The 24,990-nt window shown below is 42.6% G+C and overlaps 1 protein-coding gene across 1 annotated transcript in view; it reads left to right on the top strand.

Moving 5' to 3' along the window:
• CKMT1A (creatine kinase, mitochondrial 1A) overlaps positions 1-23,153 on the top strand; it is a 51,194-nt gene extending 28,041 nt beyond the window's left edge. Inside the window, exons 3-10 of the mRNA XM_044283246.1 lie at positions 1,232-1,430; positions 9,231-9,326; positions 10,340-10,561; positions 12,907-12,992; positions 15,463-15,586; positions 21,320-21,454; positions 22,057-22,182; positions 22,516-23,153. Coding sequence (XP_044139181.1) covers positions 1,232-1,430; positions 9,231-9,326; positions 10,340-10,561; positions 12,907-12,992; positions 15,463-15,586; positions 21,320-21,454; positions 22,057-22,182; positions 22,516-22,632 — 1,105 coding nt within the window. The 3' untranslated portion in view covers positions 22,633-23,153. The remainder of the gene's footprint in view (positions 1-1,231; positions 1,431-9,230; positions 9,327-10,339; positions 10,562-12,906; positions 12,993-15,462; positions 15,587-21,319; positions 21,455-22,056; positions 22,183-22,515) is intronic.
• Positions 23,154-24,990: the final 1,837 nt, after the last annotated feature.

Genomic DNA, 24,990 nt, shown 5'->3' with positions numbered 1-24,990 from the left:
ACAGATCTATAGCTAACAAAAAATACTGCAAAAATGCCACAAAGTGCAGAAAAATTACAACAAAAATGTGTGAAAGCAGCCTGAAAAAAGTATTACCCAGGGATATCACAATAACTAAAGAAATTACAGCCATCATCGATGCTAATTCAGTGTGCAAAAATCACATTGAAACGACTAACTTTCTTGTGTAATTTGTGAATTATAATGAGGAGTGAAGTCACTAGTGTTGAGCGAATCGAGCTTTGGATCATAAATCTGTAGTCGATTCGTTCTAACATTTCGATTTAATGCTGAAGTCACATGAGACTTTGGTGAATGAATTCAGTTTTTATTTCTGCATCCTTAAAAACTTTTAAAATTCAGAATCTGAAGTCAGGTTTGGGACCAAACCGGATTTCGGTTCCAAATTTTAAATGTTTTTTTTAAGGTGTAGAAATGAATACTAATTCATTCACCGAAGTCTCACACGACTGGGTGAAATTAATTTTGCGTTAACCGAGGCAATATATTTTGAAGCTGTATTGAGATTGGTCTCCGCACAGCATTAAAACGAAGGTGGCAACGTCACCTGTCAGGTGCACAAAAACACTTTCTTGACTTATGTTGTGAACAGGAAAGTTGGTAGCAGCACCAACCTTCCTGCAAATGAGAAGATCCCACCTATCAACGAAATAAGCTGATTGTTTCAGGTCCTTAACCAGAAACCCCTAACCAATTGGCTGTTATGATCAGTGGAAACTGCAGCCAGGAATACATTTTGCCTGCAGTGAGACCACGTTCACATCTCTGGCAGGCTGTTCCCGCAGACGGCAGCCTTCTGGATTTGCCAGATCCAGCAGTGCCAGATTCTATAGCTCACAGGCGGATGACTGTAATAAGGTCCGGCAGTGATCTGGCTGCTTTGGTTTTGCCTGGACAAAAAAACTTTGTGGGCAATGTGTCGGATCAGGCAGCCAGATCAGCTTGCTGTAGATGCGATTGCGGCCTGACCAACCATCTAATACATGGATGGGCAGGATCTACTAAAAGCCTCATAGGTATCTCAAGTGGGTTTCCTGACAGAATAACTATAGGAGGTCACAAATATTATACATAGACAAGGTGGTCAGCAATACAAAAAAAAAACTATTTTGTAATATATTGTGTGTTAAATTACCAACACAGTATTATAGATAGGGTTATTACTACCATCATATTGTATTCAGTTTTTCTTGTCCTTCTTTTTCAATAGTGCAGAGTACCCAGACCTCCGGAAACACAATAACTGTATGGCAAGTAACCTGACTCCTGCCATCTACGCTAAGCTCTGCAACAAGTCCACTCCTAATGGCTACACCCTGGATGAGTGTATTCAGACTGGTGTAGATAACCCTGGACATCCCTTCATTAAAACTGTGGGCATGGTAGCCGGAGATGAAGAATGCTATGAGGTAAGAGAGTAAGGTGAAGGCAGTGATGTAACGCTGACTGATGTACAATGCCTAGCTTTTTGAGTATGGTATTTGTGCCAGGATATGAATTACTGAAACCTCCCAGCTAATATGGTGTAAAAGCAAATGGAGACAAATGATCATGGTATACTTGGTTGATTTCAAACAAGCCATTTCGATGCTGTATGAAGGCAGTGTCAGGAGTGGATCATAAATAGGTGTGGACTTGGAACTTAAAGTATCCCTGGAAAAAAACTAAAAGTGGCCCCATGTTGTAGGTGGGTCCAAATTGACAGAAGATGGGGCAACACAAGTAGATAGGGTCAGCATAAGTAGGCAGGGACAACAGAAGTAAGTGAGGTCAGCAATACAGTAGTGCAGCACAAAATACCGCCCCAGCAGAACCAAGTACCACAGTGCAGCACAAAATACTGCCCCAGCAGAACCAAGTACCACAATGCAGCACAAAATACTGCCCCAGCAGAACCAAGTACCACAGTGAAGGACAATATACTGTCCCAGCAGAACCAAGCACCACAGTGCAGGACAATATACTGCCCCAGCAGAACCAAATACCACAGTCTAATCAATTTCCCTGTAGGGTCTATGGCCAGTCCGCCCTGATCATAAAGGGATGGGGCGTATAAATGAAAGACTCTGTGCTCCTCGTTTTGGCATGTGTGAAAGTACCTTAAAGGTAGCCATACACAATAGATAGAAGGTTTACGATTGATCAACCATTGAATGAATGAGCATCTTGTGAACAATCGTTACACCAATGCAGCCATACACACTTTAGTCCATATGGGTAATTATTGGACAAACGATCTTTGGTCCGCTCTTTCTGGGAACACTCTTTTAAAGAAATATCTTACATCCAACTATGGCCAAATTCTTCTCAGACGATGATCATCTGTCATCAGTCAGCTAAAATGATTGCTTGTTGTTGTAGCCTAAGGTTGGCAGAAATTTAAACACCAGGTTTAAATTTCTCCCAACAAACTCATTTTTGGTTGAAGCATCAAATTAAGTCTGATGTGTCTGATGTCTTTAAGGGGTATTGGGTCATATCAAGTTATCCCATTGTCACATTGCAGAGGTTATAAGTATTCAATCAATGATGCCCAAGGACCATAAGGCCCCATACCCTGTAATAAATGGAGTGACAGGTTGAGCTTGCGCTGTGCCACTCCTTTCATTCTCTATGTTGCTGTCAGAGATAGGTGAGTACAGCAATTTCTGGTAGTCCCATAGAGATGTATGGAGCATCAGTGCACATTATGGACCTGCCTCTCCATTCATTTCAGGTTATGGGACCTCCATTCTCATTATCAATTGGAGTCCCGTTGGTCAGACCCACGCCAATCTAATATTTGTCCCCTGTCTTGTGTATAGGAAATAAGTTGATATAATCACAAGAATCCTTTAAGTAACTGGCTGCCTGAGTCGACAATTTTCTTCTTCTTAGGAAATATCCATAGCAACATGCGATTTTGCTTTTTAAAGCAACGGTAATGTAATATTATTAGCAGTCCTTTTCTCTGACGGTGTTGAATCTTAATAGCTTGATATACTGTAGAAGTCTAGTTCATTATCACTGCAGAAGTCATGGAGGCCCTTCTTAGCCGTCATTTACAGCACATTTAATCAATTCAGTGTTGTTAATGAAAAACAAATTGTTAAGCCATCACTTTTATACACTGTACATACTGTATAAAAGCTTCAGAGATTTACTAAGGCCTCAAGCAAACAACCGTATCCATTTTGCAGTCCACAAACTGCGGATCCGCAAAATACGGATATTGGTCATGTGTATTCCACAGTTTTCTCACATCCATCAGTAGAAATGGCTATTCTGTTCTGTAAAACATACAAGAATAGGTTGTGTTCTATAATTTGTGGAACTGCCACACGGATACGGGCAGAACACAATGACATTAGTGTGCTGTCTGCATTTTCTGCATACCCATAGAAATCAATAGGTCTGCATACGATCTGCAAAAAATGTATATTGGACACAGAATAAAATTGCTGTTTATGATGCCTAAGGGGCCATTCACGCCACTATATGTATTTTGCAATTCGCAAAATACGGATGACACCGTGTGACATCCGTGTTGTATTTAGTTTTTTTTCTGCTGACCCATTGTCTTCAGTGGGTCCGTGGTCTGCATTTTGCTGACAAGTATAAGACATGTTCTGTCTTTTGCGGAACAAACATACAGATGTGGAAAGCACACAGAAGATATCCATGTGCTTTCCGTATCCGTATGTCTAGTCTACAAAAGATAGAGCTTTATTATAACCGATATACCTCTCAAAACCGGTGTGAGCACCAACTTATAGATCCGATAAACAACAACACACATGTACGTACATAACAAAATATTTTATTAATTCATCACAAAAAGACAAAACCTTGGACATGAATAGATATTTATAAAATTAGCAGCAATAAAGTGGCGGCACTGCGAATCAGCACCCCACCAAGGTACCAATCTGGAACTATCCCCCAAGCACCCCTCACCTCTTAGCCTGAGTAAGCCAAATGGCTAAAGTGAGAAAATTTCTCATACACAGGCCAGGTGAAGGCATGAACTTTCAGATGATGGTACAATTGTTGCCATGTTAGCCATATTGTAAATGTGGATGAATGCCATATGTGGGTATTACACCCCAACAGCCGCTGAATAGCATGCAGTATACATCCAACACCTAAAAAATTACAACCAGCATGGACAACACATATAGAAATAAGTAAAGGGGTTGTAATTTTTTAGGTGTTGGATGTATGCTGCATGCTATTGTACTATCATCTGAAAGTTCATGCCTTCACCTGGCCTGTGTATGAGAAATTTTCTCACTTTAGCCATTTGGCTTACTCAGGCTAAGAGGTGAGGGGTGCTTGGGGGATAGTTCCAGATTGGTACCTTGGTGGGGCGCTGATTCGCAGTGCCGCCACTTTATTGCTGCTAATTTTATAAATATCTATTTATGTCCAAGGTTTTGTCTTTTTGTGATGAATTAATAAAATATTTTGTTATGTACGTACATGTGTGTTGTTGTTTATCTGATCTAAAAGATAGAGCTTGTCTGATTCTAGGGGCAATGAGTCAGCAAAAAATAAATAAAAAATACCGACATTATTCGTATTTGCGCATAAAGCAAAATACATACGGTCTTGTGATTGAGCCCTTACAAAGAGGTTTAGAAAGAAATTAGACTTTCATGTCATATATGACTGCTTCTACGATAGTCCTGTTCTAGGTTAACCCCTTCAGGACCGCAATCTGTATATATACGTGATAGCTGCACATACCCCGTGCAGCTACCACGTATATAAACGTCAAACAAGCTCTTTAATCCAAGCGCTGCAAAGCGCTTGGATTAAAGCTTCTGCCCCTGCCCTGCTGCTGTCACGGACAGCATACAGTGCAGTAATGCCGGCAAGGGACCAATCAGAGTGGCCCCTTGCCGGCAATCGATCCGATTGGTTAGTCTGTGCAGACTAACCAATCGGGTCGCGGCAGTGTTAAAATGCCGGTTTCAGGCTCTGATCTGCGCTCTGCAGATCAGAGCCTGAAAGCCGATAGTGTTCCTCATGCACCCCCCCCCGATCTGTGCCGCTTTAAGACCATGATGCCCCACTGTGCCTCGCCGATCTGTGCCCTCATCTACTTCCTGCCATGCGATCCGCCCCCTCCCCGCCCCCTGCATTAATTTTCTAGCCGCCCCTCCGCCCCTCCTGTAGTTTGTACCCCCCGACTTATCCCCCCTCCCTTCCAGCGCTGCCCCCGATTCCCCATTCTGTGTGTGATGGCGGCGGCTCCATTCCTGAGCCGCCGCCATCAGCAGAGTGTCAGCTCTATGCTGACACTCTCCTGTAACCCCGTGGATGCCGCGGTCGCGGCATCCATGAGGTTAACAGAGGGAGGGAGCTCCCTCTCTCCACCATCGGGGCTGCAGCGATGTGATTGCAGCACCCGATGGTTGCCATGGCAACCGGACGCTTTGCAAAAGCGTCCGGTTGCCATGGCAAAGGTGTCCAGTGCTGCCACCTACAGGCAATCTGGAAGTATTATACTTTGCAATGCAAGAGCATTGCAAAGTATAGTACAACTATCAGCCCCACTGGATCTTCAAGATCCAAGAGGGAACTGATAAAAAAAAAAGTGAAAATAATAAAAGTAAAAATAAATCAATAAATAAAAAAATGTAAATAAAAAAAGACATTGCCTTTTCCTATAAAAAAATGAAAAAATAAAATAAAATACACATATTAGGTGTCACCGCGTCCGTAACGACCGTCTCTATAAATATATCACATGATGGACCCCGTCCGATAAACACCATAAAAATAAAATTAAAAAAACAGTGCCAAAAAAGCTATTTTTGTCACCTTACATCACAAAAAGTGCAACAGCAAGCGATCAAAAAGGCTTATGACCCCCAAAATGGTACCAATCAAACCGTCACCTCGTCCCGCAAAAAATTATTCCCTATTTAAGACAATCGCCCAAAAAATAAAAAAGATATGGCTCTCAGACTATAGAGACACTAAAACATAATTTTTTGGGTTTCAGAAATGCTATTATTGTGTAAAACTTAAATAAATAAGAAAACGTATACATATTAGGTATTGCCACGTCCGTAACGATCTTCTCTATAAAACTATCACATGACCTAACTCCTCAGATGAACGCTGTAAAAATAAATAAATGAAAACTGTTCCAAAACAGCCAATTTTTGGGTCACCTTGCCCCATAAAGTGTAATAATGAATGATCAAAAGATCCTATGTACCCAAAAATGGTACCAATAAAAAACCTCAACACTTTCTGCAAAAAACGAGCTCCTGCACAAGACAATCGGCAGAAAAACAAAAAACATATGGCGTTCAGAAAACCAATCCAGCACAATCTACCTTCCAAAAACCGTATGGCATTCCTTTCCTTCTACGCCCTGCCGTGTGCCCGTACAGCAGTTTACGACCACATGTGGGGTGTTTCTGTAAACCGCGGAATCAGGGTAATAAATATTGAGTTTTGTTTGGCTGTTAACCCTCAATGTGTTAAAGAAAAAATATATATAAAATGGAAAATCTGCCAAAAAAGTGCAATTTAGAAATTTCATCTCCATTTTCCTTTAATTCTTGTGGAACGCCTAAAGGGTTAACAAAGTTTGTTAAATCAGTTTTGAGTAACTTGAGGGGTGTAGTTTCTACAATGGGATCATTTATGGGGGTTTCCACTATGTAAGCCCCACAAAGGGACTTCAGACCTGAACTGGTCCTTTAAAAGTGGGTTTTGGAAATTTTCTTTAAAATTGTAAGAATTGCTTCTAAACTTCTAAGCCTTCTAACATCCAAAAAAAATAAAATGACATTTCCAAAATGATGCCAACATAAAGTAGACATATGGGGAATGTTAAGTAATAAATATTTTATTAGGTATCACTTTCTGTTTTAGAAGCAGAGAAATTGAAATTTGGAAAATTGTGAATTTTTCCATTTTTTTTGTAAATTTGGGATCTTTTCATAAATAAAGGTGAAATATATTGACTCAAATATATGACTATCATGAAGTACAATGTGTCACGAGAAAACAGTCTTAGAATGGCTTGGATAAGTAAAAGTGTTCCAAAGCTATTACCACATAAAGCGACACATGTCAGATTTGTAAATTTTGACCTGGACACTGGGGCATCAATGACCCTTGGTCATGAAAGGGTTAAAGGGAATCTGTAACCTCCGGCAAGTCCTAATAAGTACAGTAACACATGTATAGACACCTGCCGCTGACTGCAGAGCAGTCATTTGTATGTCAATACGCACCCCTATTCCCCTACTGTGCGCCCATAAACCAACCATAGAGTGCATTGAGAGGACTCTTGTGCGTACACGGAGGATGGAGAGGCCTTTAGCAGAAATGGATTCCACAGCAGTTTGTGGGTGTATAGCAGGGGAATGGGGGTGAGGATCTATAGTGGATATAAAAAGTCTACACACCCCTGGTAAAATGTCAGGTTTCTATTCATTGTATTGTCTGGGATTGTATGGTGCCATGAGAAACTGAGATCTGACTTGGTCCCTGATTCAGATTATATGTTATTCAATGTCTCTTTATCTTTAAAAGTCTAACCTGCCTCTCTTTAGCACCTGCTTCCAATATCTGTATACCATAAGGCTAGTTTCACATTTGCGGCACAGCATTCTCTGCCGGAACAGCCTGCCGGAGTTCTACAGATCCAGCATTGCCAGATGATAACAAAACTCCCGCCGGCCCTGTTACCTGGGGTCCAACGGAATTCGGCTGAAAAAAAAAACTGCTGCACGCAACGTTTTTCATCCGGCTGATTATCGGCACTCAATGCCAGAACAGCCTGCCGAAAGGCTGTGCCACAAATGTGAAACAAGCCTAACAGACCTAACATTAAGTCCATCTTATGTCTTATACCCTGGAACAACTCACAAGTGCAGCAGTTTTGCTTCTTCTTGTACCAATGTCTTTGAGATGACATTTCAGAACTGATTATGTCTGCTACTATATACTCTAGTAGTAGCTGAATGATTTCATGTCCGCCTTCTTTCTCACACCTCACAGTGATTGGTGATGTGTCACCAATGTCTGGTAATACGCACTACATAAAATATCCTACTGCTCATAATAAACAGGCTGCAAAGTATATATGTTTAATCATATTTTATTATTTTGAAAAATATGTGAAGTACGTTACAGCAAAAGAAACGCCTACACACTAGGCGCCCTTTATAGCATCAAGACAATTCTGAGACATGAAGGTACAATATGGGTTCACAGGAAAAACATATGACAAGTCAGTTTTCATGTATCCAAAAAAACAATCCATAGACCCACTTGGCCTTAGATCCATAGTTTATAAAGCTAAAGGCGGAGAAGGAAAGAAAACAAAAGAAAAGGAAGGAGAAAGGCAAGAGTGAAAGGGGAAGGAAAAGGGTGGAGGATGATGAGTTGAGTACATTATGGGTCTCTAGCACTTGAAGAGAGCCATACCGTGAAGTACACCATATACTTAAAGGGGTTGTCCGGGTTCAGAGCTGAACCCGGACATACCCTTTTTTTCACCCCGGCAGCCCTCCTGAGCTTAGCATCGGAGCATCTCATGCTCCGATGCGCTCCAGTGCCCTGCGCTAGATCGCGCAGGGCACGGGCTCTTGTGTTTTCAATAACACACTGCCGGGCGGTAACCTCCGCCCAGCGGTGTGTTTGGTGACGTCACCGGCTCTGAGGGGCGGGCTTTAGCTCTGCCCTAGCCGTTTTACTGGCTAGGGCAGAGCCAAATCCCGCCCATCAGTGCCGGTGACGTCACCGGGGTTCCTGTCAGCCCCATAGAGAGCCCCGGTACGTCACCGGAACTCAGAAAAATGCCTTTGCCCTGTGCAATTTAGCGCAGGGCAAAGGAGAGCATCGGAGCATGAACTGCTCCGATGCTCATGTCAGGGGGGCTGCCTGGGTGAAAATGGAGGGCTGTCCAGGTTCAGCTCTGAACCCGGACAACCCCTTTAATAAAGTTTTATACAGCCAGCAAAGCAAGAAAATCAGGAGATTCTAAAGCATTTATCCAACACACCCAAACCTCTGCAAAGTATATATACTGTAGCTAAGCAAACATCATAGCAAAGCTGTAAACTTGACATATCTGGATGTAGCATACCATTTATTATGCAGATATGTTGACCTACGGTATATATTCAGATATGCTCTAAGATCAGCAACCCAGCATCTGCAAGACTGTTCTAAATGTTGTGCTCTTGATGTTTCAGGTGTTTGCAGATATTTTTGATCCTGTTATAAAGGAGCGACACAACGGGTATGATCCAAGAACCATGAAACACCCCACAGATTTAGATGCCAGCAAGGTATTATTAGCTAAATTCTTCTTAAATATTACCACAGTGGATTCATTCATCATACAGTAGGTGGATCTAGAAAATGCAGATTTGTAGATTTTCCAGTCAAAAGTAAAGATTAATTATTCTGCAGCTTTCAAGATCTGTGCTTGTTTTTGTTGAATGGAAACATTTATGAACAACCATGTTTCCATTCACTGATAATCTTGAAAATGCACACAGGGGGTAGTTTATTAAGCTGAAATACGCCTATATTAGGCGCATTTCAGGCACACATTACGACTTCTCCCCGCTCACACTAGGTCTAAAAAAAATGGCGTGGGCGGGGAAGGGAACAGGCCAGCTGGCCCATCTCATTTACCAATTTCTAAGCCTGGTTTAGCCGTAGAAAAAGGTCTAAATGTAAGACAGCTCAGAAGCAGTCTTACATTAAGGCTGAGTTCACACCTGAGCGTTCGCGATGGAGCGCTCTGTATGCGCGATTGTACGGGCGTTTGCAATCGCGCATACAGAGACAAGCGAACGCCCATTGTCGCGCGTTCCCGCTAAAGTCTATGTACGGGAACGCGCGACAAGACGCCCCAAAGAAGCTCATGTACTTCTTGGGGCGTCGGGCGTTTTACAGCGCGATCATACTCGCTGTAAAACGCTCAGGTTAGAACCATTCCCATAGGGAATCATTGGTTCTTGCCTGTTGAGCGTTTTACAGCGCGTAGGAACGCGCTGTAAAACGCTCAGGTGTGAACCCAGCCTTAGAACTGGCGGAGGATCCGCCTAAGTTATGAAGAGGCCGGCACCTCTAAATAACTCTGGCGGATTCACCACCAGCTATGGTGGCTTATTAAGACTGGAATTTTAAACACCGGTCTTAATAAATGTGCCGCATAGTATATCATAATGTTGTATGACTGTAATCACACATGACTAAGCTTTATTCTCCCCATGTCATCAAATCGCTTTGGAAGGCATTATATTGGTGAACTTTTAACAATACCCTATGTCTGTTTTTTCATTCTTGGCAGATTAAAGCTGGCCACTTTGATGAACGTTATGTACTGTCATCTCGGGTTCGCACTGGAAGAAGTATCAGAGGTCTCAGCCTGCCTCCAGCATGTACCCGAGCAGAGAGGAGGGAAGTGGAGCGAGTGGCAGCTGATGCCCTCAGTGGTCTTACTGGAGACCTGACTGGACGCTACTACAGACTGAGTGACATGACAGAAAAAGAACAGCAACAGTTAATAGATGTAAGATGGCACATTTCTGATGATTTCTTTATGGAGAGCCTCTTTTTTACAGAGAACCAAATTACATTTGAGCTGCCTATACGCTGTGCATCTTCCATTCGTTAACACTCTACACAATACTTTTTTGCTAGTCTACACTACGTGTACAAGTACACATAGGGTACTCAGATATTTTTTCTAGTAAAAATAAAAAAAAACAATTACAATATACAGTGGTGCATAAAGTTGACCTAAAACCAGATCAGATTTCCAAAATAATAAATTCCTAAAAGTTAAAGTCCTAAAAATAAGATAAACATAAAGATAACCAAATAAAAAAATATTTGAATTGGTAATTTATTTTTTTAAGGAAAATGATTCAATATCACATGTTTATAAGTGGCAAAAGTATGTGAACCTTTGCTTTCAGTATCTGGTGTGACCCCTTGTGTAGCAATAACTGCAACTAAATGTTTCTAGGAATTATTAGTTCTGCACATTGGCTTGGAGGAGTTTTATCCCATTCCTCCATACAAAACAACTTTACTTATGTTAGATCGGTGCGTTTCCTCCCATGAACTGTGCATTTCAGGTCCTTCCACAACATTTCGATTGGATTAGGGTCAGGACTTTGACTTGGCCATTCCAAAACTTTATTCTTATTTAACCATTCTTTAGTAGAATGATTTGTGTGCTTAGGGTTGTTGTCTTGCTGCAAGACCACATTCTCTTGATTTTCATATCATGGTCAGATGTCCTAATATTTTCCTGTAGAATTCTCTGATATAATTCAGAATGCATTGTTCCATCAATGATGGCAAGCTATCCTGGCGCAGCTGCAGCAAAACAGACCTAAACAATGATCCTACCATTAACATGGTTCAAAAGGGATGAGATACAGAACACTTCTCAGTTAAACTAAAAGCTTCTATTTTGTCCTCATTGGTCTATGAAAACTTGTTCCAGTAGACGTAAGCCTTGTGCAGGTATTCTTTAGCAAATTGCAGATGTACAGCAGTGATTTTCTCCTTGCATTCCTGCCATGCACACCATTGCTGTTCAGTGGATTAGTGGACATTAACATTAGCTAATGTGAGAAACGCCTTTAGTTGCTTAGAGTTTACAATAGGTTCTCTTGTGACCTCACAAACTATTACACGCCTTTCTTTTGGCGTCGTCCAATCCTGGTGAGGTAATAATGCTCTTGAATTTCTTCCATTTCTATACAATCTGTCTGACTGTGCATTGGTGGAGTCCAAACTCTTTAGAGATGGTTTTGTAACCTTTCCCAGTCTAATGAGCATCAACAACTCTTTTTCTGAGGGCCTCACAAGTCTCCTTTGTTTGTACCATGATACAGTTCCAAAAACAATAAAGACCAGATAAATATAGATCCCTCTTCTTTAAATAAAACAGTTCACCTACTCATACCTGCTTGTCTTCCAATTGATTGAAAACACCTGACACTAATTTCACCTTCAAATTATCTGCTAATCCTAAAGGTTCACATACTTTTGTCACTCATGGACATGTGATATTAGATCATATACCTCAATAAATAAATGACCAAGTATAATATTTTTGACTTTTGATTTGGTTATCTTTATCTACTTTTATGGTATGTGTGAAAATCTGATGTAGTTTTAGGTCAAATTTATGCGGGAATATAGAAAATTCTGAAGGGTTCACAAACTTTCACGTACCACTTTATATAGAGATAAATAGAATAAAAGCAGCCATTGTTTACATCGATGACTATATGTCTATACAACACCTATAAATCCAGGTAATAGTTCTGGCACATCTGCAGTTCTTTGAGGCAGAAGAAGAAATTTATAGATGTGTAGATTTCAGACGTAATGTGGGTCAGTTTTTTCATGCACATATGGGTAAGTGACCCACCAGCTGCGCCCACCCTTGCCCTTTTTGTTTAAGTGCCAAGTGTGGCAGAAAATGTATAATGTCACAACTTTTGGTTTTGGCACAAAACAGCCCTTGCACCAATATTTGCAACGTTTCTATGGCAGAAAACATGAACCTAATTGACACATTACCCAAGTTGTGAACTTGACCTACTGTAATAGTAGTGTTTTAAAAATAATTACATTTTTTGCACAGGAAAGTAAACTACATAAGGACATGATGTACCTCTTCTTTCTACAGACAAATTAATTAAATCACTTCATGTTTGTTAATATAGAAAATTTAAAAAAAATCGGGACCTCATGGGAAGCTTTTATTATACAATATTCGTTTCTTTGTAATATGCTGAAATACACCTTCTATCGACACAATGCAGCTTTCTTGCTTTATGACAAAATTACCAGTTTTTACAGAGTAAAAACTAACCAATTTTTATTTTCTAGGATCACTTCCTCTTTGACAAGCCTGTATCACCACTACTAACGGCTTCAGGGATGGCACGTGACTGGCCTGATGCCCGTGGAATCTGGTGAGATGCTGCTGTATGCACCATTGCTGTATGTTAGGAGAACCTTGTATATTTGTAACAGATCCTCTTTAGTTTTCCATATGTCTTAGAGAATTTCTCTCCAGTTGCATGATAAAGATGTATATTGCGTCCTTATTGTTGCAGTAAGCTGCAGCCTTCTGTACACCCCAGCCATGCACAGTAAATATGTTCTGCAGAAGGAGAACAGCTATGATTAGAAAGCCAACTGATCCATACTTGGCGAGATTCAGATGACAAATGTAAAACTCGTCTATGTTCGAAAAAAGGATGATGTTTTTTTTTTGATCGCACATGGATGGGGTCCATTATATGCTGTACATTTTTTTAAGCGATCCATTCGCTGGAATGGGTGAATCTTGCACTAAAATCAGACCAAAATAGTGCACACTGAATTGGTCAATTGACTATAATGCGTCACTGTTCTACACTCAGATAGTACAGGGGCATGAGTATCCCTCTTCTGAACCCTTAGGCACTATTTGTTAGTATAAGGGGCAGTAAGTCATCTCAGAGTCCATACACAGACGTATGGAGCTGCAGTGTGTTGCCTAGCATATCCGCATATGGCATCCAATGGAACATGCCACATTGAACTCTGCATATGTTGGTACAGTAGAGTTTCACAAGAGTCTTTATCTGCCCTATTTGGCCTCCATACAAATGAAGGTTATCAGTGTTGGACTGGGCTGTCTGGAGCCCACCATAGGAATACATCCAAATATTACCTGGTTACATAGCAGTCTCTGCAGGGGTCTCTGCTGCCTCCTTGGAAAGGAGGATACTGGCTGACCTGCCTCTGTACCTAGAAGTCATCTCAGCCACACGAACCTGTCTATAATAATAAACTGGGTAGTTTTTTAAAATATTCTACCAATTTTTTTATATGAACTTAGGCTGGTGGAGGTGCTGTACGCTGCCTCTCTATATGTAATGCAGTAAGTCTACTGTGTTAGGGTACTTTCACACTTGCGTTTTTCTTTTCCGGCATAGAGTTCCGTCACAAGGGCTCTATACTGGAAAATAACTGATCAGGTATATCCCCATGCATTCTGAATGGAGAGTAATCCGTTCAGTTTGCATCAGGATGTCTTCAGTTCAGTCGTTTTGACTGATCAGGCAAAAGAGAAAACCGCAGCATGCTACGGTTTTATCTCCGGTGACTTGCCTGAATGCCGGATCCAGCATTTTTTCCCATAGGAATGTATTAGTGCCAGAATACCGGAATGCCGGATCCGTCCTTCCGGTCTGCGCATGCGCAGACTGAAAAAAAGGTGAAAAAAATAAATGCCGGATCCGTTTTGCCGGATGACACCGGAAAGACGTATCCGGCATTTCAATGCATTTTTTTTGACTGATCAGGCATTTTTAAGACTGATCAGGATCCTGATCAGTCTTACTAAATGCCATCAGTTGGCATACGTTTTGCCTGATCCGGCAGGCAGTTCTGGCGACGGAACTGCTTGCCGGATCTCTCTGCCGCAAGTGTGAAAGTACCCTCATATGCCGCTTGTGCAGGGGGTGGAAGACAAGGGGCCCACCTTGCTCACGGACCCACCGAGGGATTCACCTGTACCTCTGTGGGCCAGTCTGAGCCTGAAGGTTATACATAGCTGTAACAGGGCCCTGCGTGACCTAGTATTGTAGGTGCAACATCTGCACCTCCTGCAGTTCTACTAAACCAGGCTTAGGCTGGTTTCACACGGGCGTGACGGATTTGATCCGGATGCGTTCAGGGTGCGTTCAGTGAAAATGCTGCGATTTTGGCACTAAAACAAGTCAGTTTTATCTGCGATTGCATTTAGTTGTTCAGTTTTTTCCGCGCGGGTGCAATGAGTTTTGATGCGTTTTTCACGCGCGTGATAAAAAACTGAAGGTTTACAAACAACGTCTCTTAGCAACCATCAGTGAAAAACGCATCGCACCCGCACTTGCTTGCGGATGCAATGCGTTTTTCACGCAGCCCCATTCACTTCTATGGGGCCTGTCCTGCGTTACAAACGCAGAATATAGAACATGCTGCGATTTCAAAGCATTGCAGAACTGATGCGTGAAAAAAAACGCTCATGTACACAGCCCCATTGAAATGAATGGTGCCGGATTCAGTGCAGGTGCTATGCGTTCACGTCACGCATGGCACCCGCGCGGAAATCACGCTCGTGTGAAAGGGACCTTAGGCTACTTTCTCACCTCCAGTTTGAATTCTGGCAGGCTGTTCCAGCAGAGAACCATGGTATAATGTGGTCCAGCTGAGATCCGTACGCATTATGGCAGACAGGCAGAGAATCGGCTGCATGCTGCTGTTTGTGTCCGGCCAATTCTCCGCTTGTCAGTCAGAACAGCCATGCTAGAGTTTTACACCGGAGGTCTACTATAGGGTTATCCATATACATTAGACACAAATAGTAAATGCATTTTTAATTATCAAGACAATTTCTATCCATATCTACAGGCACAATAACGAGAAGACCTTCCTTATTTGGATAAATGAAGAAGATCATACCAGGGTCATCTCTATGGAGAAAGGCGGTAACATGAAAAGTGTCTTTGAACGTTTCTGCAAGGGTCTTAAAGAGGTAAAGGAAAATGTTAAAGAGCACCCATTAGAAGAATCAACCCATTTAAACCAGGCATCCGGCCTTTTATGGTTGATCCTGGGGATTAAATTGATACCTGAAAAAAATACTTTTTTCTCTTAATGTAAAAGAGGGCTTCAGTGCACTGAGGTTGTTGCCAGTACTGGAAGGCCTCTTTCACACTACAGTATGTCCATTTCAGTGTTTTGCGGTCCGTTTTTCACGGATCCGTTGTTCCGTTTTTTTGCTTCCGTTGTGGTTCAGTTTCCGTTCCGTTGTTCCGTTCCGTTTTTCCGTATGGCATATACAGTATACAGTAGTTACATTGAAAAAATTGGGCTGGGCTTAACATTTTCAATAGATGGTTCCGCAAAAAACGGAACAGATACGGAAGACATACGGATGCATTTCCGTATGTGTTCCGTTTTTTTTGCGGACCCATTGACTTGAATGGAGCGACGGACCGTGATTTGCGGCCAAATATAGGACATGTTCTATCTTTCAACGGAACGGAAAAACGGAAATACGGAAACGGAATGCATACGGAACACATTCCGTTTTTTTTGCGGAACCATTGAAATGACTGGTTCCGTATACGAACCGTATACGGAACGCAAAAAACGGACCGCAAAACGGAAAAAAAAAACGGTAGTGTGAAAGAGGCCGAAAGCTGAGGAGCTGAGGTGCACCAAAGGGCTTGTGAAAATAACCAATTTTCAAAAGACTGGTATTTTTTTTAATCGGCAGGATTAATCCCCATCAGGTGGTATATCTGGTTCCGTAGGCCTAATTCTGCTCCTTGAAAGGGATTTCCAGTAATTTTATTTTGTATGGTCTGTCCTCAGAATAGGCCTTAGGCCAATATCTGAATGTCTGTGGTCCAACTAGGGTTGGGCGATATACCGGTTTTTCGATATACCGCGGTATTAAAAAAACAGCGATATGGCGATATCGCCGTTTCCTAATACCGCGGTATATTTCGTTACGTCACAGCTTTAAAAACAGAGTCCGCGGCACCGCTGCGCTGCCCCCACCCATCATTAGCTATATCTCCTCCTGCTTGTTCTGAATGCGCTGTCTCCGACTCCACCCACCGACCGACGTCTACTCTAACGTCGGAATCAGCACGCCCCCAGGCCGAGACTAGCAGAGCTGAGCGCAGTACACTTACAGACTACAGCAGCAGCGAGTGGCGGGAAAGTTAGTCAGACTCAGAGAAGAACCTGCTACGCTCCGTCCGACTCCCGTCCCACCCACCCCCTGCGGAGAGAAGAGATTAGAGTGACTGTCGACGGGCAGCTATTAAAAGGTGTAAAATGTCACTCCACAGTTCTAACTTCTGCCTATTACCCCAGTTATATGACTTGGCCCAGGCCCAGTGCCCACTCAGTCGGTCCTTCATGCCTGGCTGCGCCGCCTACCAGTGCCACTAGCTGCATGCTCCTGAGCCATCATGAGTCCCTGCACTCCTGTCTCCCTCCAGTACCTCCCGGCTCCCCCATGACTGTTTGACATGATGAGCATGACGGTTGACCAACAAGAAGGAATTATGGTGGGCACCCGGCACACTGGCCAGACAGGTCACCGGTGACAACTTATGTCACAGTCACACAGGTAGCCATAAGACATGGAGGGGGCAGCTGCTGCCCCCCTGCCCCATATACTCTAAGTAATGTTTCCTTTTGTGACTGCTGCACCCCATTATAACTGTATGTAATGGCTCCTTGCGGCTGCGCTCCTTGTGACCCCCCATACAGTATAACGTCTCCTGCTGGCCCCCCCATACAGTATAACGTCTCCTGCTGGCCCCCCCATACAGTATAACGTCTCCTGCTGGCCCCCCCATACAGTATAACGTCTCCTGCTGGCCCCCCATACAGTATAACGTCTCCTGCTGGCCCCCCATACAGTATAACGTCTCCTGCTGGCCCCCCATACAGTATAACGTCTCCTGCTGGCCCCCCATACAGTATAACGTCTCCTGCTGGCCCCCCATACAGTATAACGTCTCCTGCTGGCCCCCCATACAGTATAACGTCTCCTGCTGGCCCCCCATACAGTATAACGTCTCCTGCTGGCCCCCCATACAGTATAACGTCTCCTGCTGGCCCCCCATACAGTATAACGTCTCCTGCTGGCCCCCCATACAGTATAACGTCTCCTGCTGGCCCCCCATACAGTATAACGTCTCCTGCTGGCCCCCCATACAGTATAACGTCTCCTGCTGGCCCCCCATACAGTATAACGTCTCCTGCTGGCCCCCCATACAGTATAACGTCTCCTGCTGGCCCCCCATACAGTATAACGTCTCCTGCTGGCCCCCCATACAGTATAACGTCTCCTGCTGGCCCCCCATACAGTATAACGTCTCCTGCTGGCCCCCCATACAGTGTAACGTCTCCTGCTGGCCCCCCATACAGTGTAACGTCTCCTGCTGGCTGGCCCCCCATACAGTGTAACGTCTCCTGCTGGCCCCCCATACAGTGTAACGTCTCCTGCTGGCTGGCCCCCCATACAGTGTAACGTCTCCTGCTGGCTGGCCCCCATACAGTGTAACGTCTCCTTGTGGCTGCCCCCATACAGTGTAACGTCTCCTTGTGGCTGCCCCCATACAGTGTAACGTCTCCTTGTGGCTGCCCCCATACAGTGTAACGCCTCATTGTGGCTGCCCGGCTGCCCCCATACAGTATAACGTCTCCTTGTGGCTGCCCCCATACAGTATAACGTCTCCTTGTGGCCCCAAGTGTTTTTTTCTTCTAAATGGGCATTTATCGCGATATATATCGTTATCGCGATAAATTTCTTAATATCGTTATCGTGGGAATATTTTTGATATCGTCCAACCCTAGGTCCAACACCCCACACCCTTAAGGCTAGGTCTACACGACGACATTTGTTGTGCGACAAAAAGTCTCGAATGGATTTTCTGCGACTGTCGCGTCGCAGTCGCAGCATGTCGCATGTTGCAGTGCGACACCATAGACTGCCATTATAAAAATTGTCGCTCGACATTAGTGCAACAAAATGTTGCGCGACAAATGTCGTCGTGTAGACCTAGCCTAACAATGAGTTGTTCTGCACTAGGTCTGGCGCTGAAAGTTGATGCTGGAACTACATAGCTCTGTCCATTGTGTTGTTAACAGAGTTGATCACTGCAGCTGTACTCCCATTGAAACGGACAGAACTATGTAGTTCCACCGCTGACTTCCAGGTATTGGACTCCCACTGTTCAGATATTGTTGGCCTATTCGAAGTACAGATCATTAGTATAAACGTACTGGAAACCCATTTAATAAAGAAACATTTGAGAAAACAGATTGCTCATCATTAAATCGATAATTTTACACATTCGTGTGGTTTCACATATTGTGTTTTTTAGAAAAAGCTGTGAATTTTTTATTGTTCCATGCATTTTTTGTGGTGGGGTTGGGATTGGAATATTAGGGCCAGATGTTAGCAGAAAGCCAGCACTGAAATATAAACCTCTCTACAAAACTTGCCTTTTTGTTTGTTGCAATATCTTTACTTTTGGTGGATTTTTTGGGGTCCACAGTTTATTTTTTTCAAAAACACAAGATTCTATGGGTATAAGTGTTTTTTCATGTGTTTTCTTGTAGGCTTGTAGGCTATTAAATGCTTATTAAAAAATTGCCTGAGTAAACAAAACACCACTCAGAAAACACTTTTAAAAATGCATGAAATACCTGCCATTTTTTGCAACACAAAAAAAGCAGACCAAAAACTGTGTGATGGAAGCCTGAGGGGGTGTCATACACAGCTTTTTGTGGCAGTTTTTGATGCAATTATTTGACCCAGAGGTGGATCCCGCAGGAAGCCTTCCTTTATATTTCTCATTCCTTTCCAACCCACTTCTGACTTTGGCTCAAAATACTGCATAAAAACACCTCGACATTACCCTAACCCTGCTTTCACACCTAAGGCTGGGTTCACACCTGAGCGTTTTACAGCGCGTTCCTACGCGCTGTAAAACGCTCAACAAGGAGAAACCAATGATTCCCTATGGGAATGGTTCTCACCTGGGCGTTTTACAGCGCGTACGATCGCGCTGTAAAACGCCCGACGCATAATCAAGTACTTGAGCTTCTTTGGGGCGTTTTGACGCGCGTTTGTGGCCATAGGACACTGCAGTCAATCACACAAACGCGCGTCAAACGCGCGTTTACTATTACAAAAAACGCGCATAAAAACGCGCGTAAATCGCGCGTTTGAGAAACGCTCAGGTGTGAAAGCAGGGTAAGCGTTTCTCAAACGCGCGTTTTTGTCGCACGTTTTTATGCGCTTTTTTTTGTAATAGTAAACGCGCGTTTGCCACAAACGCGCGTCAAAACGCCCCAAAGAAGCTCAAGAACTTGATTATGCGTCGGGCGTTTTAGGCTGGGTTCACACCTGAGCGTTTTACAGCGCGTTCCTACGCGCTGTAAAACGCTCAACAAGGAGAAACCAATGATTCCCTATGGGAATGGTTCACACTTGGGCGTTTTACAGCGCGTACGATCGCGCTGTAAAACGCCCGACGCTCCAAAAAGTACATGAGCGACTTTTGGGGCGTTTGTGGCCATAGGACACTGTAGTGAATCACACAAACGCGCGTCAAACGCGCGTTTACTATTACAAAAACGCGCATAAAAATGCGCGTCAAAAACGCGCGTAAAACGCGCGTTTGCGCAACGCTCAAGTGTGAACCCAGCCTTACAGCGCGATCGTACGCGCTGTAAAACGCCCAGGTGAGAACCATTCCCATAGGGAAGCATTGGTTTTCATGTGTTGAGCATTTTACAGCGCGTTTGAACGCGCTGTAAAACGCTCAGGTGTGAACTTAGGGTAAGGGTATGTTATCGTGGAGTTTTTTGTGTGCTAAAAAAAACTGATGTGGAATCTGCTTCAGAATTCCTTGTATTTTTTTAATTGTGTTTTTTATCCCTGTGTAGTTTTTCACACGTTTTCTGATGTGTTTTTTAATCTTTCTCATTTCAATGGGAAGTTGCAATGTATATTCGACACAGAAACGCACAAAAATGAACATGTGACTTCTTTTTTCCACTTCCCGATTTTTAAAACCATGAGCTGAAAAAAACTGAGCTGTGTTAATTAACAAAATTAACTGAGATGAATTGCAACATTTTTGGCACAGTTTTTGGGTGCAGAATGCACATACCCTAAGATTTCCTTTACACACAAATTTATTCATTTTTTTTTACAGCCAACCACTTGATATTTATGCCATACTGTGTGTGTTTTTACTGTGTGTGTTTTTAGTTAGCACGTTTGAATGGCATTTATTTTTTAAGGGCTTTTATTCCCTATAGAGGTGAGAGATGAAAAAAACCCTAAAAATACCATTGCTTCAACATGCAGCGTTAAAAAAAAAAAAAAAAAAAAAAAAAAAAAAAAAAAAGCAAGTCACAAAAAACCTATATGTACTCTAAAGAAGACAAATACATTTATATCTGTTACATGGTTGCTATTTCCCTACTCTCTTCACTTGACACTCTTTAACTGGCCACTAGACGCCAATAATCTGTGTGTCAATGATGTATTTTATCTGGTGTTTATGCATCTATTGACATCTTGATGTTATTAATTTGGTACGGTCGATATTACTAGGGTGAATACATTTCATGATGTGCTCTTGTGTATTTACATTAGACATCCAAAAACATGTGCCACAACTTATTCCCGGGTAGTGATATGTTCTAAATGATCCCTCTGCAGGTTGAGAAATTAATTCAGGAGAAAGGCTGGGAATTCATGTGGAACGAAAGGTTGGGATATATCCTCACCTGTCCATCTAACCTGGGCACTGGCCTGCGTGCTGGTGTACACATCAATCTACCTCTTATGAGCAAGGTAAGTTGGTTTCACATTTCTTGCAGTGTGTAAGAGAATTTTCTGATGACAGTCAGATCACAGGGAGTCTGGCAGTTGGGAACCCATTAATCCTAGGGTTGCTTTACATGGTCTGATGCCCAGACAATTATTAGGAAAGAGCGTAACTTTCCTGATACTGAGCAGATAGTTGAGCTAAGGTGATATCTGCATTTACATGCAACAATCATCAAATCTCCAGAGGATTATTGATCGCTACTGTGATTGTTCGTCCCCATACAGATCCATTGTTTGGCGGCAGCAGATCACTGTTTACACAGGACAATGTGCTGCCCAGAAACAATGATTTTGCATGCCATATTAAATATGTGCTCACCTAACAAATGTTTGCTCTTTCGTTGGGTGATCGGCAGTAACTTTACTTGGGGCCATTATCAGAAGGGAGCATTCATACAAATTCTCATCCCCGATAATTGCCCTGATCCTCGGCCTTTATAAAAGAGCCTTTATAAACATTGCTCCCTATTTGATGAGGAATGAAAGTTAACAAAGCCTATGAGTACCACATGTTAATAAATATTTTATGCGTGTATTGTAAATTTTCTGTATTTGTACATTTTTAGGATTCACGCTTCTCTAAGATCTTAGAAAATCTCCGTCTACAAAAAAGAGGAACAGGAGGAGTGGACACAGCAGCTGTTGGTAGCACATTCGACATCTCAAACCTGGACCGTTTGGGAAAATCTGAGGTATAATATTTTGTGGCAGGGCAAACGATTATTTAGCTGTTTACATAGCAGAATAACCCCAAATAAGAATACATTTACACTGACATGAAATCCTTTAAGAAATCATTCTACTACCCGCATAACTAAGAACATGACTGCTACAGAATGGGTTGAATGAGATTTACCACAAAATGCCTGACACGTAAGGCCTCACAGCACTTTAATCATATATTTACAGTGTCACCTTCAGGTCAGATTAAGCTTTGTTCAGAAAGCTGATTTGGAAGCCAAAAGTATCTCCCCAACCTTCTTACTGTTTGAAGCCATTATCTAATCCCTGTGTTATCCCTGCAGGTGGAACTGGTGCAACTGGTCATTGATGGAGTGAACTATCTTATTGACTGTGAGAAGAGACTAGAAAAAGGTCAAGACATTCGTATTCCTGCACCTGTGGCTCAGTTCAAGCATTAATCCAAAGTTCTCTTGTACACTAAGCAATGTGGCCTACAGTATCTGAATGCACCATTAATAATAATAATGTGTTGTGCATTGATACATTGTATTCCCAGCGTGCTGCTGCAGCCAAGGGTGGGATTCAAATTTTTAACAACAGGTTCCCTACTCAACGGCAGACACGCGGTATCTTGACATATATTTACATATACATACACCAAATATATGAAACACACATAAATACACCATATACATGGTACACATACATAAATACACCAGATATACACTACACACACATACCACCCAACTATTAAAAAGCCTAAGGAGCTAAACTACGGAATGGAAGTGCTCATCTCCAGCTGCCGCTGTAATTTTAACACCCGGATATGGAGGACCTGAGGGAACTGGCTGAATCCCATGCCTGGCTGCAGCGGAACATGCAGGCTACATGTACAGCGGCTCTATCATGTTGTAAATGTTGATGCTTATGCAGAGCATATTGTCACCAGCTAAATAAAGCTCACTGCTGTCCTATCAAACAGGGATTCTTATTGGCTTCACATATATAATGTATGATTCCCCCTAATACGGTATACGCTGTACCTGGCAAGTAACTCATGCAATGAAATGTACATATTTATCTCGCTATGTTAAGTTCATTCTCACAAGCCATCTCCTTTATCATTACATTTATCATATGGATAAGAGCATATGGCGGCACCTGCTGAGAACCTGCACTGAACTCCTGCACAAAAAGAATAATTTCCAAAAGCAGTTGTAAAATAATGAGTATGTACACTTCAGCCTCAGTTGTGGCTCACATCGGCACTAATATCTTAAGACAGGACATCATATACTTAATGAATGTGTCATTGTGGGATAAAGACTCCTCTGACCCAGAAAGAACGAGCAAGCTGTGCTAGAGTGGGATTACCGGTAATAAGGGACGCATATGTTTCCTAAAGAATCAACAGGGCATCTATACGTTGTCTGAGCTCGGAGAAAGTGATAATGACTGAAATGGTTGGTAGGAGAACGTGAGCTGAATTACACATGATAATGGAAGGTTATAATGGAGCATGGTATTCAGACAGTTATATTAAAATCCATACTGTGTCTATAGCTATTTTGGTCATGGGTATGAGATTCAATAGTATGATGTCTGAAGGTGCATTCTATATCAATTTACTGTATATAGACAGAGGAAGAGAGATATGTAAAGTGGTAACACCTACACATCTTTAATTCCCTTTTAGAAATTATTTTTCAATAATATAACATTTTTAAATGTTATCAATTTGTATAACTGACATGTACCTCAATAAATTGCATTACTTATCATGCTCTGCTTTCCAGGGACCGACAGGAAATGTAAAGTGGCCCTGGAAAAAAGGCTAGAAGTGGCCCCACGTTGTAGACAGGTCCAAACTGACAGAAGAAAGCAACATAAGTAGGCAAGGCCAAAACAAGAAGGCAGGACAAATAGATATAGGTGGGGGCAGAAATAGTGTAGTGCAGCACAAAATACCGTCCCAGCAGAACCAAACAGCAGAGTGCAGCACAAAGTACTGCCACCCTCGCCACAGTATTCAACTGTATGACCATCCTGAGGTTGGTGACATAGTTGAATTCATAAGGCCACCTGAGGCTAGTGGCCAGGTCCATAAGTACCCGATGCTCCTAGCATTAATTAATGCTGAGACCATCAGATTGTTATGTACCTGGCCAGCGGCAATGAGAAGGGCTCTGAGGGCTCCCTGGGCATCGGACCACTGGGAAATTTTCCTGTGAGGTCTATGGCCAGTCCATAACACAGGAACCAACAGATTGTATGTTAACTCCAACTAAATCACTGCACTGCACTGCAAATCAGTGCTACACTGCATCCAAGAAGAGTTGTTCATACAGTCTACAGTGTCTATTATAAAAACTAAAAGGAGTTGTCAGAGTTAATTTTCTTTTTTTTAAAAGGGAAGATATTACCATAATAAAAAAACTAACCATCCTGATCGCCTTTATTCCAGTGCTGCTGCTCCTATCCTCCCAGCCACTGCAGCTATGATGTCATGGTTTGGCTGCAATCACGGGTTCGTATATAACATGTGAATTCTGTAGCCAATCACTGTCCTCCGTTAGATACAGCGCGCGACCACTAAGGCCAAGTAATCGGCTGCAGCGGTTATGTGCAGTGTATGGGCTAGTCATTACTGCCGTCAGGAAAACAAAGCGTAGTGATCAGTGGCACTGGAATGGAGAAGGTTTATAAGGGCTCATGTGGACAATTTTTTTTTCAGTGTGCCATCTGTAAAACAGATAACAAACTGACCCATAAATTTCAATGAGGCCATGCACATATCTGTTTATTTTTAACGGACC

This window comes from Bufo gargarizans, chromosome 2 (genome assembly GCF_014858855.1).
Source record: "Bufo gargarizans isolate SCDJY-AF-19 chromosome 2, ASM1485885v1, whole genome shotgun sequence".
Lineage (NCBI taxonomy): Eukaryota > Metazoa > Chordata > Amphibia > Anura > Bufonidae > Bufo > Bufo gargarizans.
The sequence above is the reverse complement of the archived record's forward strand: the minus strand, read 5'-3'. Positions and strand labels throughout refer to the sequence as shown.